The sequence below is a fragment of the Cotesia glomerata genome, linkage group LG10, assembly GCF_020080835.1.
Source record: "Cotesia glomerata isolate CgM1 linkage group LG10, MPM_Cglom_v2.3, whole genome shotgun sequence".
Classification (NCBI taxonomy): domain Eukaryota; kingdom Metazoa; phylum Arthropoda; class Insecta; order Hymenoptera; family Braconidae; genus Cotesia; species Cotesia glomerata.
This window is the reverse complement of record NC_058167.1, coordinates 15,452,571-15,470,787: the sequence shown is the minus strand read 5'-3', so window position 1 is coordinate 15,470,787 and position 18,217 is coordinate 15,452,571. Positions and strand designations below refer to the sequence as shown.

The 18,217-nt window shown below is 27.0% G+C and overlaps 2 protein-coding genes across 5 annotated transcripts in view; one reads left to right on the top strand and one right to left on the bottom strand.

The window, feature by feature from the left end:
- LOC123272835 (espin) overlaps nucleotides 1–11,738 on the bottom strand; it is a 37,786-nt gene extending 26,048 nt beyond the window's left edge. For 3 of the 4 annotated variants that reach the window (XM_044739838.1, XM_044739837.1, XM_044739840.1), the window contains exons 1-2: nucleotides 11,586–11,738; nucleotides 4,652–4,808 (exon numbers count right to left, since the gene is read on the bottom strand). In XM_044739838.1, the coding sequence (XP_044595773.1) occupies nucleotides 4,652–4,738 (87 nt within the window). In that variant the 5' untranslated portion in view covers nucleotides 4,739–4,808; nucleotides 11,586–11,738. Of the gene's footprint in view, nucleotides 1–4,651; nucleotides 4,809–11,180; nucleotides 11,322–11,585 lie in introns of those variants that run through there. The other variant, XM_044739839.1, reaches the window with a different exon arrangement.
- A 3,017-nt stretch (nucleotides 11,739–14,755) lies between these two features.
- Nucleotides 14,756–18,212, top strand: LOC123272837 (homogentisate 1,2-dioxygenase). The gene is made up of 8 exons (XM_044739846.1): nucleotides 14,756–14,908; nucleotides 15,126–15,261; nucleotides 16,279–16,403; nucleotides 16,530–16,716; nucleotides 16,779–16,958; nucleotides 17,058–17,281; nucleotides 17,374–17,500; nucleotides 17,869–18,212. Exons 1-8 carry the CDS (start codon nucleotides 14,891–14,893, stop codon nucleotides 18,180–18,182), a joined length of 1,311 nt encoding a protein of 436 aa, XP_044595781.1. The 5' UTR covers nucleotides 14,756–14,890; the 3' UTR covers nucleotides 18,183–18,212.
- Nucleotides 18,213–18,217: the final 5 nt, after the last annotated feature.

Below are 18,217 nucleotides of genomic sequence, written 5' to 3'. Positions count from 1 at the left end.
AAACAGAGTATTTATAATTGAAAATTGATACTATTAGAGAAAAAATCTATTATTTCAAGTCAAATTACCGAAAATTAACTATTTAAAATAGAATTCTATACGTTCAAACTTTCAAAAATTATATTTAGAGCTATTTTAAGTGTGTTAAAATTAGATACTTAATAAATTAAATTTTTTAGTAGCATTTTTTTTATATCATCAAATTTTTCATAAAATTGTTATTTTTTAAACGATTAATAATTTAAGGAGATATTTCAAATGATTTTATAAAAAAGTTAAATACACGTGAGACTAAAATATACGGTGCTTATGCAGCGTCCCACGTGTACACGCCGTACAAATTCACTTGCTTATACTATCTTTTATTAACGCATGAATAATACCGTACTCTCTCATTTTATTCCCGAGTAGTTCTTAAAAAAAAAAAAAAAAATTCAAACCAATTTAATATAAAAAATTTCGATTATCTTCTAAAAAAAAATTAATTATTTCAGAGTTTTTTAATTAAAAATAAACGTATGTAATTACCGAAAACAAAATTTTTCAAAATATTGGACACAGAAGTTCTATAAGTCTATTTTGGCAAAAATATGAATAAAAGTTTATTTCTCAAACAGGTAGTGTTTAATTCTTTGTAGTAAAAGAAAAAATAATCTAATTCTTTAAATACTTACATGATTATTTTGAATTTAAGTTTAAATTCGAATCAATTATAATTGTGATAAAAATTACAAAATCACCAATTTCTGCATTAAATTAAGTTTGTCTTGATATTCAGTATATTAAGTTAATGTTCGAATGAACATGTGGGTATGAGAATCATGTGGAGCTCGTGGAGATTTTCAAAAGAAAAAGACAATTTTTATCTATGAGGGTAGTGCCAGTATGGTATAACTATAGTTAAATAATAACAATAGCTATTGGCAGAAATTTGAAACTTTAACACAGAAGTACTTACACATACTATAGGATGTTTTGGAGATGATGATTTGGCAATATTGAGTATTTCTATTCTCTATTATACTAGCTTTTTGAAATATTTCGATAATTTGTTTGTTAGAAATAATAATATAATTATAAATTATTAGTCAAGTAATTATTGGAATGGTATTAATTATAAATATAATTATTAAAACAGGCATAATGTTATTTAATAATTTTTCAACATTATTACGGTTACACAAATAATATTTATCAACAAAGTCTTACAATAATAGTACAAGTTCGATGAAATAATTTGTCAATAGAATAAAATACAATAATTGAATAAAACAAGATAAAGTTATGCATAGATTTTTTTTTCTTATTGTTAGTTGCCGGAATATACTCTTATGAGAAATTATTTAAGGTTGTTCTAGGCAGAAATGCATTTTACTATTAAAAATCAGAGTTGCGCAATAATCGGAACAGCAATCATCATCTGAAATACACTGAAAAATAAAAGATCAATAAAATTCTTAATCATGATAACCATTCCTAATATAATCACGTAATATAGACTAAAAAAAAAAAAGTACAAGTTCTAAGCACATACTGTATAATAAAAATATGAATAATTTTGAGACTTATACACATATAAGCGTAGAGCTTGTACGTATTACTAGGGTACCAATAAGTATTTTAGTGCTCTTGGTGACCCATCAAGATAATCTGAAAAGTTTTCAATTTCTGAAACGCAAGAACCTGTAGATGATTCTGTCGAATAAAGACACATTTTGATGCAGCAATCTTCGTTGTCACAACACTAAAGCATTGTTGACAATTGGTTAATTTTTATTATACCAATAAGGTACAGACCAAATGGCGAAATTAACATTAAATTAATTAGATGTAATATTTATAAATGTAAAACTTACCAAATAACCATTATTCGAACAAGAGTCTTTTATTTTTTCCCCTTGTATACTTATAAAAAGAAAAAATTTTACAATGATTAACAGCAGCATTGCTCTTCAATAATATGATTGTTTAGTATTTGTTATTGGTTCCAACTAGTCTATTATGATGTTATCGTCGTACTTAATGATTTTATATGATACCAACAATGCAGTGGTTACAGTTTAAATAGCTTGACAAAGTCAAGTGTACTTAAAGTCATCAACTAATTGCTTCCATTATTTACGACGCAAAATTATTATTAGAAATATGTAAAATTTTTATGTTGAATTAGTTTAGATGAAAAAATATTATGATTTTATTATAATGATTTGCGCATATAATATATTATAACCTAAACATAATGCAATCCAAAAATTAATTTTTTTAGTTTAAAAAAAAAAAATGTAAAGAGCAGTTGACCGGTAGGCCATCCCTGAAATTTTTTGTTATCAGTATTTCATGGCAGTTTTTTTAACTTCCCGCTAAGAAAATCGAAGATTTTCAAAAATCGGGAAGTTATTGTTTTCACCCCGTTTTACGAAAATCGTGTTTTCATCGAATCTCGACGTTTCAAGGTCCTAGAAAGCTTCCCTGACTATTCCCGCGATGGTGTCTGTATGCCTGTATGTATGTGTGTGTGTGTGTGTGTGTGTGTGTGTGTGTGTGTGTGGATGTAAACCTCTCATAACTTTTGAACGGCTTGACCGATTTGATCGCAGTTGGTGCCGTTCGAAAGGATTTCACTAAACTTAGATTTTGAATATACTTTGGAACGATTCGGACCGGTAGATTTCGGTAAAATCCCAAAAAAACTACAAAAAAAATTTTTTTCAAATGTGGTTTTTTTGGAATAACTTTTAAACGGCTCTACCGATTAATTCCAAAAACTAATCAGCTCTTAACATAAAAAAAACCACGTCAATCGCCGCTACTCCGGTCAAAATCGATTGATTCGTTCGTGAGTTATCGTTGACGAAAGAAAACCGAAAAAAGTGTTTTTTCGGAATTACTCCGAAATTTTACGTTGTATCAATTTAAACTTGAAGATTTTTCATGATGTTTAAAAAACTGCGTCGAATGCCACCAACCGCGTGAAAATCGGTTCATTCATTCAAAAGTTATTGCGATTTGAAAATTCAAAAAATAGTGTTTTATCAAACTTTTATCAACTTTTTGAGCTCTCCGAGCTCAAAATAACACACAAATTGTATTTATGAGCTCGAAGAGCTCAAAAACGTCATAAGTGCAATTTCAAGCGTTTAGGTATAGAATTGGCGGGAAGTTGCAGGGATGGCCTTCAGGGTCAACCGTTTTCCTAATTTTTTTTTTTTTATTTTGTTATCATCACAGCAATATTTTATTTTATAATTCTGACAAATCAGTTTATGAAAAATATAATTTGATAAAAAATTGCTTCAAGCAACAAACAACCTTGACTAAATAGTTTATTAATTACTTGTTATTGGATTACTGTACCAAGATTAAAAACTTTCAACTTCACGTTTTACAAATTTCAAAGGTTATTAAAAAATTCTTCGAGGCATTTTGAAGATATTCGACAATAGAAATTGATAAAAAATTTTTTTCTAGGCGATTATTTTGAAATAACTTTGAAATTTATCACTGAATCGACTTCAGACTCGATAAAAAATTATTTCGCTTAACAACCCTTTAACGCCGAACTTGGACTAAGTGAGCCGCGTGGTACTGGAGTGGGGAGCGTGTAAAGTAAATGTAGAAGGGGGCGTTTTACCAAGAGTGGGGGAAACACCCATTAGGCTCAGAAGGTTAAAAAATATAATTACATCAAACGACGTCAAGTCAAAATTAAACGACGCATTTAAAAGATATCGTAGCATACCTCAAGTTTTTTGAAAAATGTTTTCTCCCCTCCGGGCGGAAAGCGTCAATTTTCCGCCCGCTGCGCTAAATAAAAATACCGCTTTCTGCCTCCGTCGAGGAGAAAAATAGTATTCTTACCACGGGCAGGAAATAAGAAAGCCTCAGATCACATGTTTGTCGACCTCGGCTTCGCCTTGGTCAACAATTACATGTAATCTGAGACATTTCTTATTTTCCTGCCCTAGGTTACAAATATACTAATTACTTACCATTAAATTAAGCTCTAGTAATCACAATTTCACAAAAATAATAAAAAACATAACTTTCTTTTTTTCTTTGCAGAAGACACTTTTTATTACAAAAATTAGAGAAAGAGTTATTTATTATTTATTTTGCTGTCACTGTTAATATTGAATTCTTATTCATTAATCAATTCACAATAAAATGTACTGGAAATTGAAATCACGTACTTTGGTTTCAGCTAATAAAACTAATATTTCAATCTTATAAGTTAACTTTCACACAACTAATCATTAATTTTTAGTTATAGGATATCTATATATTCTAGAACTTTAAAGATTTCAATTTACTTACTGGCTGGTATTTTAAGCGATTTGAAAATATAAAACATGTGAATCATGTTCCGAAATTGGGAAAACTTCTTTTTGTAATTATTTCATTGATTAATTGTTTCAAGTTCGTGTATTTATAATTTAGATGTCAAGTACTTGACATATTTGTTAGTTAGATTAGTCATCAAATTAAAGTAGTCATTATAATTAAAAAGTTCTTTAGTTTAATATTTCTCAGTTTTTCAGACATGAGTCTTTTTCATTATTTCTAATTATATTTTTAAAGTTTTATATCATTTTAAATAAAATTTCACTCAAAAAATTTATGATTTTATTGAAACATATATGTAAGTAATTACCTTCTCGACAGAAATTGTCTTACAACTATAAGTTGTTGTGTCACTCATGTTCTCTGAATAATCCGACCCTAAATGATCCCTTGCCATTTCGTCCGCCGTAATAACATTTTATTAAACTTTAACGCAGTTTGTAGCTATCATTCCTTTCTCTTATTCTCTGAAAAAGAAATAAACAATACAGTATTATTTTTATACCATGATTATGAATTGCTATTAAGTAATAATAATGAATAATAAAAGATCGAATTTAACGATTTGCGGAAATGATTGCGTTCTTAGTTGTACGCAATATATGTTTATGTATTTGTAAGTACCTGTTGATATATATATATATATATATATATATATATATATATATATATATATATATATATATATATATTTTTTTTTTTTTCATACAACTATAATTATATATAAGAAAATCTCATTTCTTCCATTTGGCTTCTGAATTTTAATTTTAACTTAATTGGATTTATAAATTGCACGACTCATGACGCGAAGCATTGTGCTTTACGATCAAAAAATTTTTTCAATGATAATTACAATGAAAAGAAATGATTTTCTTTTAAAAATATTTACGTATATCATATGTGAAATAAGTAATAATTTAGTTAGTTCTTAGATGCTATGTCGAAAAAAATCGATTTTTTTATTTAAAAAAAAAAGAAATTATATTAGTCACTGTTGTCCATATTTTCCAGTCATTATATATTTTGTATTTTACTTTATCAATTGACTAACGGTTTTGTTGAGTATGGTCATTAAAGGCGATTACAGATAAGTTGTATTTAAATGTATATGTGGTTATAATGTATTCATTTGAATCATTTAATTTTTATTAGTTCAGCTTTCTATTTTTTTTTTTTTTTTACAACCGTTAGTGATAATAATTCGACTATACGAATGATTATTATCAATTAATTTAGTGCTTTTCCTTCAATTTTTATAATTTGATACTTTTTGTCATTAGTAATGACTCATTACAATTTAGACATCAATGTCGTCGTTACTTTATTATTGGTACCCATAATTAAGGTAAAAGGAAAAGTTTATAGTCGTATAGGTGTTTGGTAAAGAAAAAGTTTATTTGAGTGATTAGTCTGAATGGTAAAATGCTCTACAAGCTTTATTAATCAAATTTGAGTTAATTAACGTCTATGTGATCTCTAAATTAATTAAATTTGATTCGACGGTTTTTCTTAATGTAATTTTGTTTCTTACAGTCTTGTGAGTGTTGACCATAAATTGACGTTCATTATATGTAGAAATACAATTATACTTACGATTAACGACTTTATTGCTACAAATACTTGATATTAAAATTTATACTTTCTAGTAGTCCGTAGAAGGGAAACATTGTAGAAAGTATTTAAATAATCAATTATTTATTGCAAAAAATATTGCACTGAGTTATAACTACATTAGAATTCATTTTACTTCTAAATTTTTTTTTTTAAAGAGAAAATTCGAATTCCAAAATAAAATAACTGAAAGTCTCTTGCGTCTACATCGTTAATATTCAATTAAAATTTTTTTGCTCTTAATTTTCACTAAAAATATTATACTATCAAAACAATCTAAGCTATCAATAAGTGAAAATTGCTAGAATGCTATTGTAACAACACCTATCATTAACAGTGTAGGTGAATTATTAAATTAGCTATCTTAGTCTTAGTAGTATAGAAATTTTTCCTGTCATAACCATATCTAGATTGCTATCGGCGTAATGCGGTATTGTAAATAACTATTACAAATATGAACTGAACATCATGTTATTACTTGATATCATATCGAAGGCTATTAATTTCTAAAACTACAATTAAATTTATTAAAATTTTTTAGTATATTTCATTGTTGTTACAGTATTAATTTAAAAATTTTTTATTTAATCTAATATTCAATTAATCCTAACATTGAATAATCTTATTACGTAATTATATTAAGTATTTATTTTACTTATTGTAAGTAAGTAAGATTTCACGCAAACGATCAACAATCATCAAACGACGCAACACATATTAGATATCAATACTTAGTGTCATTATTTTATTGCGTAGTTGCAATAGTTAAAAAATATTGAATTTTTTAAATTAAATGTGATAATAATTTTGTATCGATAAATGACATGTGCGAGATTTTTAAAATTTGTTGTAGTTAATTAATCGGTTCATTGGTTTCAATAAAAACTTAATGATTCTGGTTTGAATGATTAACATTTTAATAATTCCGAGTTAATTTTTATGCACAATTTATAATCAATCGATTAAAACGGCAAGTATTATAAGACGATCATAAATAAAAAGAGAGACCGTGAATTGTTATACATAATACATAGTTGTGTTGTCAAACGTAACAGCTATATACAGCGCTTAATCATTTGAAACAGTTAAATTTTACCCGTTCAGCTTTCTAGTTTATTGTAGAATATTCGATTATCGTTAGTGTTTTTTTAAAAATCGTTTTTAATACAATAATTATGATAATAATTGATCTCAAGAAGAATTTTTTTGCAATATATAAGATTACTTTAATTATGTTAATACTTTTTATTCATTAATTCAGAAATTCACCTCAATGTTATAATAATCTTATTGTACTTTCCTTTATTCTATTATAGATTTCTATTTTTATTATCTGATTATCGCATCATGTAATTGAGTTAAATATAAAATAAAGCTGTTTTAGATAAGTCCAATATAATTTCTTGATATTTTTCTTTTATTGAGATGGTTTTGATGATTAAGGTAATTAATGAGAGTTATTTACTGAGAGATCAAGTATTAGTAGTTTTTTTTTTTTTTGTGTATTTAGAATTTTGTTTTAACACATTACACTTTCAGTTAAATGAAATTAATTTAGTTAATCGCGTAAGTCATTAGTTATTAGTAAAAGTCAACGAAAGTTTCAATCAAGTAAATACAAAAATAATTTAAATCTTCATATTTTTTATTTTATGTGAAAGTGTGATTTAATAACTTTGTTAGATTTATATGCTTATGTTTTTTAAATAAATTTCTCTTGTTATTTTTCAATCGACAGTTGACACTATTAGATTACTAATTAACTAATTAAATAAATATTTAGTAATTCGAGTTCAAAAACCTGTACTTGACATAAATATGCTACCTCGTTTCTTGTTTCTTGATATTGGGAATTTTGATGAATATTAAATTTCATTGGAATTTTTAAATTAATATATTTTAATCACATCATTTGTAGTCCTTGTATCAATAAATTTTAAATAAACTGTTAAAATAAAATTTATTGATGTTTATTATCGGTACTTTTCTTTCACCGAAATAATTACAAAGACGTAAAAATACTGTTATGTCATAACTCATAACCATTTATAAACATTTAATCATTGTTTGATCAAACAGTCGAGAGTCATTCAATCAATAATAATTATGTTACGGCTAATTAGACTTGTTAATTTATAAATTTTAAGTCTTTTAGAAACTATTTCGATTTGATTGTTAATCAGTACATTATTATACTAATTTATTTAAGATACAAATACCATTTCATATGTATAAATTCATTATACATTAATTTTTTTTTATATTATAAATTTTTTTACCGTGTACGAATGAAAGGGAAAAAAAATAAAATTTTGTAATCCATAATTCATAAATAAGAAGACAATAACCTCATATTATTAAAAAAATTATATTATATTTAGAGTTCAAAAATCCGTGAAGGTCAAAACAAAATAAATTTTCTCTGTCACTCTACCAATTAAAAAACAACAAAACAAACAAAAAATTATAATAACTGTATTTTACTACGCAAAGCACTTATAAACTCATCATATCGATTGTTTTTTTTTTTTTTTCAATTTCTAATTTATTATATCTGAAAACTATTTTCGCATGTAAGAAAAATAATGTAATAAATTAATTGCATGATTCCAATAATGTCGAGTGAGAGAACAGTATTGAAGCCATAAACATAAAGTACACTATGTTAAGATGAAATATAAAATTTCTCGGTTTTTGTGTTTGATACTTTATATTTAAAAAAACACGATTATAGATAAATGTAATAATTTACTAGTATGATTAAAGATAACTATATTTTCAAGTTAATCGGCTAGAACAAGATAGCATGCAAGAGATAAATATATACTAATTCTGCTTACTTATTTATTTTTTAGTTTTAATTTTACAGCGATGATGGTTATTAGTTTATGTAGGTGAAGGACATGAAGAATATATCATGTATCATGTATAATACTTTTATTTATTATATATGTTTTTATGTGTTTTCCCAACCAAGTTACACACCGCCTTATTTCTCTCATGAGTTTTCACTCGCGTGAACTCACTCCGGATGTCACTTCAGTAAGTTGCTACTACTGACTTTCTTTAGACATTTTTAGACATTCTTCATATTAGCTTATATATTTACATATAAGTATGTATTTAGTAGGTATAAATATCATTGCAATTATTTTTTTTACTAGGCTGAGCTAAAGTATCTGATATGTCATTGGGAAGGTCTAGGATTGACTTCTGGCTTAAAATTTTTTTTTAAATGATCTTTGCTTTTAATGCATTCAAATTTGTCTTACAAGAAAAAATTTTAGCCTCACATTAATAAAAATTCGAGTCATACGTAAAAGTTTAATTTAAAATTTTTTATTACACCTATTTCTTAAGACTTAATAAAATTATTAATGATAGAAATATTCCAAGCATGTTAGCATTTTAATGTCTCGTGTGATAGTTAATTGAATAATAAAAAACAGAGATAGAAGAGAAATATGCCAGTAACTAAAAGACAAGTGTCACTTTATGGAGAAAAAATAGAAAGTGTTGGGGTTTTCGAATTTCATTTTAGAGATAAATATAAATTTTTAGGAGAAATCAATTCTAGATTGATTGATTTCGATTTATTTAATTATTTTATCATGTTCTACTTTTTAATTTGGTTATTAACATTAATTTAGGCAGATAAGTGAGAGCGAGAAGTATCATGTGATTAATTAATTAATTTCATTTCTTTTTCAATTTTGCATAAAGTCGAGATGTTGATTTAATCTTAATAAATACTGTTTTCACGATAATTTAGTTATATAATTTAATTAAATAAGTGCACATGAAAATTTTTAGAAAAATAATATATTATTGTATACAGTCAGAGTTTTATATCCAAAAAGTACAATTTCAAGTAGATTCTGGAACATTCCAGACATTTATAGTATTTTCTAGAGCATTCTGTCGTGATGATTAATTTGATACAAGTTTAAGAATCTTGAGAACTTTCGAAACATCTGAAAGGTGTTACAAATTATGAAACATATCTGTACTATTTTAAGTTTTTTTACTAAACAAAAAAAAAATTTAATTGATGTAGAAAAGCCATTCGGCATTTGAAATGGAAGTAGATTTGTTAAAGCTAAACTAATCAACCGATTTTGTTCATCTTCTAACTCGTTCAAGGTATTTACCTAAAGAAGAATTATGTCGAGTTTCATAAAGATATCTGAAGAATTGCGGGCACTAACATGTATATGATGACAAGCCGCGTTGTATTCCAAATACATACATATCCTCAAAATTTTCAGTTGCATTATTTGAATAAATATACTTAAAAAAATACTATTGGAATTAGTAAGAATTAAAACTCAAGGACCTTGTTTATTGAAAATTTTATTCAACTTTGCTTTTATTACCGATTAATGAATTGTTCTATGTAGGTAATTCATTTACACGCCTTAATACTCTTCTTAAGATTCATTATTAAAATGCATTATTTTGTTGACCCAAATAGATATTATGTATTGTGCTCAAAGAAAGATTTTTTCCGAGTACAGTAACTTGTACAGTACAACATCCAAGAAAAGCATATGCTACCTCATCATATTGAGAATGAGACCTCATTTTATTAAAATAAACATTTCCCGAGTCATAATTAATAAATAACATTTAATCAAATTACTAATAGCGTACGTACTATTCAAACAGATGTTTTTTTTTTTTTTGTACTAATCAGCGACATAAAACACATTGACTCACGCAAAATAACCGCGACCTCTCAATTCTTTTAAACCTGTGAAAATCTACTCTACTTACATTGTATTTCCTGGGGCGGTACATTGCATATTTTCTCACGACAGCTTTAAGATAAATAGAGCGGATAAAAGCAAATAGTGTTTTATATATTTAAAGGCTTGGTTGATATTTTTTTAACAAAATTACAAACATACTCAAAAATTCTAACAGCAACAGCAACAATAATTGTATGAAATTAAAAAAAAAAAAAATTATTTTCTCTCAATCCACAAAACATTTAATTTAAGAATAACAAATTTGATAATGTTGAAATTTTTTCACGCATAAAATTGAGTAAGAGAAATGTGTAAAATGGAGCGTAAAATTACAGCAATAAAAAAATTTAATTTCTGTTTATTAAATATAATATTTAAAATAAGTGTGCTATTTTTTTTTTTTTTCTTAATTAATTATTATCAATATTTTAAAATAATAAAAATAAAAAAAAAATACAACCGCTAGTTTATATTTACCAATAACCTACTTCCGGATCACACGGAGAGAAAGATATTGTTAAGTTACACGCGCGTGCGTTTCATATCCCAGTTTCCGTCTCAGTTGACTAAGCGAATAACGTGATGTGATGTGTGTTAGCTTGTAACACTTCAGAGACATTACTTCTCATGATTATAATCAGATAAATAAATTATTTAACATATTAAATACATTATTTGTAGTTTGTATCATATATCATAGCTAACTGGTTAAGATACGTTAAAGACAAATAATTACTGTATTAATTGTTGCACTAATCGTATATGTTGTATATACCTCAAATTAAAACTATGTCATCAAGATAAAATCAAAACTGGTTATAAGTTATAATTGTAATAGTTAAATTAATTAAATAATAATGTAAAAAATTTTTTCTGACTTACATTAACTTTGTTAAAAAATCTTTTTAAAATCCAATTGGTCACAATTAAAACCAGTTGATGTGTTATGAAAAAAAATATTTTTTATTTACTTAATAGTAAAACTTAACATCCAATGCATAGTAATTATAATTAACACACAAATCACTAAATAACATATCAATTAATTTTTTAGCTTCTGAGATTGATTAATTTGTTATTACTAACTGATTTTTTTTTTTTTTATAATAATAATTTAGAGTTAACTTGATTTTTTAAAAACAAACTTTTGGAATTACTTGAGATGATTAAAAGTAATAATTATTAAGATGAAATGGCGTTGGCGACACGTTATTAAAGGAGACACTGATGAAATCGTAGCCTCTCGGACAACGAACTTAACCGGGACTAGAGTGTCCGAGGCGGCAGACCGGGACTCTCGTGTTGTGTATATATATGCTTTTAGCTCTCAGTTCACCTGGTTGATTCTAAACCACCAACTGGTGAGCTGGTCGCCACGGGATTAAGCCTCATGCTTCTCATGCCTCGATGCTGTTCGATTCTCTCTTTCTTTTTTTCACCGTCAACGTCTTTCTTCACTAAAGAAGAATACTCTTTCTCTTTCCTCGTTCAATTCCCTCCAATTGAACAAACTCACATGTGCATGCTATGCTATGGCTTTTACCTCTACACTTTATGTTGATGCTCCTTTACTTTACCAAGAGTTTGCTATTGAATATAATGGTGAGTAACCCACACACGGTATTTATGGTTGCAGTTACACGGATATCCGTGTCGAGTGCTACTCAAGATGATACAAATTCCAAAAAATTATCATCATGCAAAATGTTTTGCTATTTACAATAATTATAAATATATACTTACTGCTTATTAATTTTTTTTTTCTTTTTACATAAAAAACAATCATTTGTTTTTAATTATTAGAAATGTTAATTGTTATTTAATTATAGCTTATAACTTGTAACTATCCATTAAATAGACCAACAAATTTAGGAAATAAGATGTAAAAATACTCCGACATCCGGAGTTAGATTGTTTTAAATAACTAATACTAAATTTATTTTATCAAGTATGAAAAAAAAAGTGAAAAGTGTTTCATTTTTCAATGATTAGTTTTCTGAAAATTATTTAATGAACTATATCTCGATAACGATAAAATTAAATAAAAGAAACCGTGACTATAATTATGACATTTACACAAAATGTAAACAGAGAAATAATTTTAAAAGATTAATTGCAATAATATAATCTGAGCGGAAGAATTTTTTATTATAAAAAAAAAATTATTTTATAAATAATTTTCTTTCTGTATAAAATTGAAATAGTATAAATACACGCGTTGATCTATCGTTCGTTTTTGAAATAAAATATTTATTAGCTTTAAGCCACTCACAAGGAAAAATGTGGCTATTAAAAGCGATATATAAATTACTGCTGCAAACTTGGGCTTTAACAGTTGTGATGTTGTCAAGTTGTTAACACTCTAAAAAAATAACAGTAAACTATGAAGTTATCAAAAGTTTCAATATGTTTTGTTCTCAAGATATTTATCATAATTTCCATCAAGGTTGAGGAAAGTATTAGTGATCTAATAAATTTATCCCAAACTGAAGATTGGAAAACTTTAAATCCACTAGCCTCGGGAGGCAACTCTGCTTCAGATATTATGCAGAAGAAAATATTGAAAACAGCTCTTCCAATAATAAACAAAAATTATTATAAAGAGAAAATAATTCTGGAATCTGTTGTAGTAGACAGTGCTGTTATGGAATATTCTAATGCGCCTGAAAATAATACATATTTTTTCGTCAAGGCAGTAATTGGGGAGACTCATTGTCCTGTTACCGAAAATCTGAATTATGATGTTGATCTTAAAAATGAGGAATGTTTCATGCAAAAAAAGTCATCGCCATTAAAATTGTGCACAATTCATATATTTTATGAGCCTCTAACCGAAAAATTTGGGGAAAATGCCATAAAATGTTGGGAAATGAATAATGTTGACGTGTACGATAATTTTTTCAACCATCAAGTTTTAGAAGTTGCTCAAACAGAGATTAACAAACAAATTCCACATCCTGATAATATGCTATTAGTTGTTTTAGAGAGCGAAAGGGCTTCTTACATTTTCTTAAATAACTCAGAGATTTCGTATAACAAAATTTTCTATCTAAAACTTGAAGTTAATAGCTGCTTGAAGGCCGATTATGAACGTGTTGAATTCTGTTTTTCGCCCGACGGAAAAGATAGATCGTTGATCTGTTCTGGTGAAATAGATTTCGCATCGGAAAAATCGAATCTCTACAAGGATTATACATTTAACTGTAAATGAAATGTTAAAAATTAAAAATTAAAAAAAAAAAAAAATGTATTTTTTTTTTTTTTTTCAATTATTAGTTTGCTTCTATTGTAAGTTGTTAATTATTAAATAATAAAGATGAAATAATATTTTTTTCTCGAATTTTTTATTAGTCAATAAATATTTATCAACAAATTGATAACTTGACATTGTGACTAACAAACATTGACTCAATTATTATTATTATTATTTTTAAATTTTTGTACAATATGTTTATTATTTTCCAGAATATTAATTCGAATTAATAGTTAACGGTGGCCGTAGTTTAAAAGAGATATTGACGACTAGAACTTATCGCAAGTCATTATTATTTATTTTTTATCACCGCAAATAAATATAGGAAGTTCCATAATATCTGTATTTCACAAAATAGTCGAGAGAAAGGTGTGATAAAAGGACGGATAGAAACTCAATTCGTTCCTGTTCTTTCATTAATTTATTACCTGATAAATAAATATACCGGAAAACCATTAATCTCTAAAACTTTTTAATGTAAATTACTTAAATTTAAGCCACTAAAAAAGTGCGAAAAACTATTATTAACTACTATTAAGTGTCTACTAGTCACGTATGACCAATAAGGCTGAAAATATTCTAATTTAAACTATTATTAACACTATTAAGTAGTATCTTATTGTTTAGAACCTTAAAAAAATCTGAAAAAGTATATATTTTTAAAAGAAGTTACAAACAAGTATGTTTAGTTTGCAAATTAATTTCAAAGGAATTAAATAACGTGGACCGCTATCACCAGACCCGATTGGTTAATATCAAGTCTCGTGAACATGTTTAGCATAGTCATAATCTTCTGTATATTTACGTTAATGTAAGGTCGACGAGTGATTTATATAAAACGCGACTCACCAGAACGATCATCAGTATTTATCAGTATTGAACTTACCAGTGAAAGAGTTGTTTCAATAAATATTATTTTCCCTTTTTTTTCATAATGAATAAAGAACTTAAGGTGATTTATATATTTTTGCAATACGCTTTCAATTTAAATATTCCATTCTATTTATATTTGATCATTTAAAATTACAGAGAGTCATATTTTAAATGTAAAATCACTATATTTATATAAATATATAGATAGCAAAGTGAGAAATTTAATTCAGTTGATTACAATTTTATCGAAGTAAATCTGGGTTAAGTAATAAGACAGTTAAAAATTTTTATTACAGTATCTATCGGGCTTTGGCAATGAATTTTCAAGCGAAGATCCTCGTTGTCCAGGTGCGTTACCAGTAGGTCAAAATAATCCACAGAAGTGTCCTTATGGTCTTTATGCTGAGCAATTGTCCGGTACCGCATTTACTGGTGAGCTAATTTTGCGTCTGTTGATTTTATTTTATACTTTTTTTTTAGTAGAAAAAGAAACTCTTGTTTAGTATCTTTAAACCTTCCACTTAATTGAGTTTTTCTGCATAAAAAAAGAAAAGCGCCATTATTTTTCGATTAATATTTATTGATAGTAATAAAAGAATGAGTCAGTTTTTTAAGTAAATTTCGTAAAGAATTTAAAAACTTTTCGTGAGGATGGAAGTAATAAACAAAGTTTACAAAGTCATTTTAAGTTATCTAATGGTGCGATAACTCGCTTACGGCTGATGTATTCAAATTTTGAAAAAATTTAATTTGAATATTATTAATTTTCAAAGGGGGGAATTAAAAATTTTGAATTAGTAAGATCATTTTGAAGAAATTGATTATCTTGAATTAAGTAAAAAAGTTCTTGAAAAGATAACATTTTTTCAATTGAAATAAATTTTACTTGTTTCAAGAATTATTATTAAAATGATCATGGTTCAAAATTAATTCTCTTGAACAACCTTGATTTTTTTATTGATGCAGCTTCAGTCATTAACAAAGTACTCATGTAAAAATAACAAATGAGGATGGAAAATTTATTAACATAAAAACAAAAATATAATTTTAATAATGAATCCGCAGATCACTCATGATAATTGTCGACAATGATAATTAATTAAAAAAAACTTACATTACATTACATAATTCATATTCACTGTTTTGCTACTGAAAATTGATTACAACTTTATGAAGTGATGGATTGATTAATTGATTTTATTGTGCCAAGGCAAGGTGTCAAGTAGCAAATATTCAAATACAACATCAATTACAATAAGCTCATCAATCATCTTAATGATTTTCATAACTACATGAAACTTAATGAAGATTTTTTTATATTAATTATCATCTGGCGATTTCTTTAGATGTTTTTTTTTTTTTATCATTATTATAATTGAACATTTTAGCAAATGTTACATGTAAATGTAAGAAATAATATTTTGATCTACATTTATGTATATGCTCTAGCACCACGGGATGATAATAAAAGAACATGGTTTTACCGTATAAAGCCATCAGTATGTCATGGGCCTTATGATCGCATAAAAACTACTAAATTTACACATGAGTGGAAAATAGCTGAACCAAATCCGGTAAAAAGATGAATTTTATTGAATTATTATAATATACTTGACGTGGATGAATTTTCTGTCAATGAATAACTTTCACTTGATTAAAAAAATTTTGTTCTTTTTTTTTTTTTTTTACTTCAATTACAGCTACGATGGAACGCCTTTGACTTACCAACACGTCAGGATCCACCGATTGATTTTGTTGAAGGTCTTCATACGATTTGCGGCGCAGGAGACTCCAGTGCTCGTAATGGAATAGCTATTCACGTTTATTTGTGCAATGCTTCTATGAAGAATTCAGCTGTTTATAATGCTGATGGAGATTTTTTGATTGGTATTTATTATTTTTAATAGATTGAAATTTTAATAATAATAATTAACGTGAATGATTTTTAGTACCTCAATTGGGAAGCTTATTGATAACAACAGAGTTTGGAAAAATAAATTGTGAGCCTAATGAAATTTGTGTTATCCAACAAGGAATGAAATTTTCCGTTAGTGTTTTGGGACCATCACGTGGATATATTTTAGAAGTCTTCAATAACCATTTTCAGTTGCCTAATCTAGGGCCAATCGGTATGTCTTATTAAATTCTTTGGATAGATTAAATAATAAGCAGAAGAAAAATAAGTCTTTTGGGCTTTTTAGTTACCCTAATAAAAAAAATGTTTACAGGAGCGAATGGTCTCGCAGCACCAAGAGATTTTTTGACACCTGTTGCATACTATGAAGATCGCGAAGAAGAATTTAAAGTCTACTGCAAATACCAAGGCGAATTGTTTGTATCAAAGCAAAATCACAGTCCATTTGATGTTATCGCTTGGCATGGAAATTACGTTCCTTATAAGTATGATTTGAATAAATTCATGGTCATCAATTCAGTATCTTTCGACCATTGCGTAAGTGATGCGAATTAATTGTCATAAAAGAGAGAGAGAAAAAAAAAAAACAAAACAATTAACACGAAAAAATAAATAATGTTGACCTTTAGGATCCGTCGATCTTTACACTTTTGACATGTCCGTCATTGAAGCCAGGAACAGCGATAGCAGATTTTGTAATTTTTCCGCCGAGATGGTCTGTACAAGAGAATACTTTTCGCCCGCCATATTACCACAGTGAGTAGTTTTAATTAAATTGAAATTTGCGGCTCTTGGATATACCAAGAAGTTTTATTTAACGCGGAATGTAGTTAACGATCTAATCTTTAAAACTAAAGAGAAAACGTATAATATTTACCAAGTCGCATTCTTAATTCACGAGAATGTCAATCATTCTGAAATAAGACTAGACTATTGTTCTGTGTTTCATCATTTCTTTGTAGTGTTTTCCCTTTTCTCCGTTGTCACGCCCACTGACGAGGAAATCGCACAATTCTTCAGCTACGCACTTTTTTTTTTGTTTATAAAATAAAATAAAATAAAATAAAATAAAAGGCATGAATGTACGTTGTCACAATTGAGTTTGTTTTTTTTTTTTCTGATAGGAAACTGCATGAGCGAGTTCATGGGATTAATTAAAGGACGGTATGAAGCTAAAGAAGACGGTTTCCAGGCTGGAGGTGGTTCTTTACACACTATAATGACTCCTCATGGGCCTGATGTTAAATGTTTTGAAGGTGCTTGTAAAGCGGAATTGGAGCCTGAGAAAATTGCAGAAGGTACCATGGCATTCATGTTTGAAACTTCGTTATGCATGAACTTGACTTCTTGGGCCGCTCAAAGTAATAAACTTGATTCTAATTACTATAAATGTTGGGAAGGTTTGAAAAAAAGTTTCAATGGTAATCTTAAAGTTTGATTGTCAATTAAATTTATTAATTGAATATTATTTTT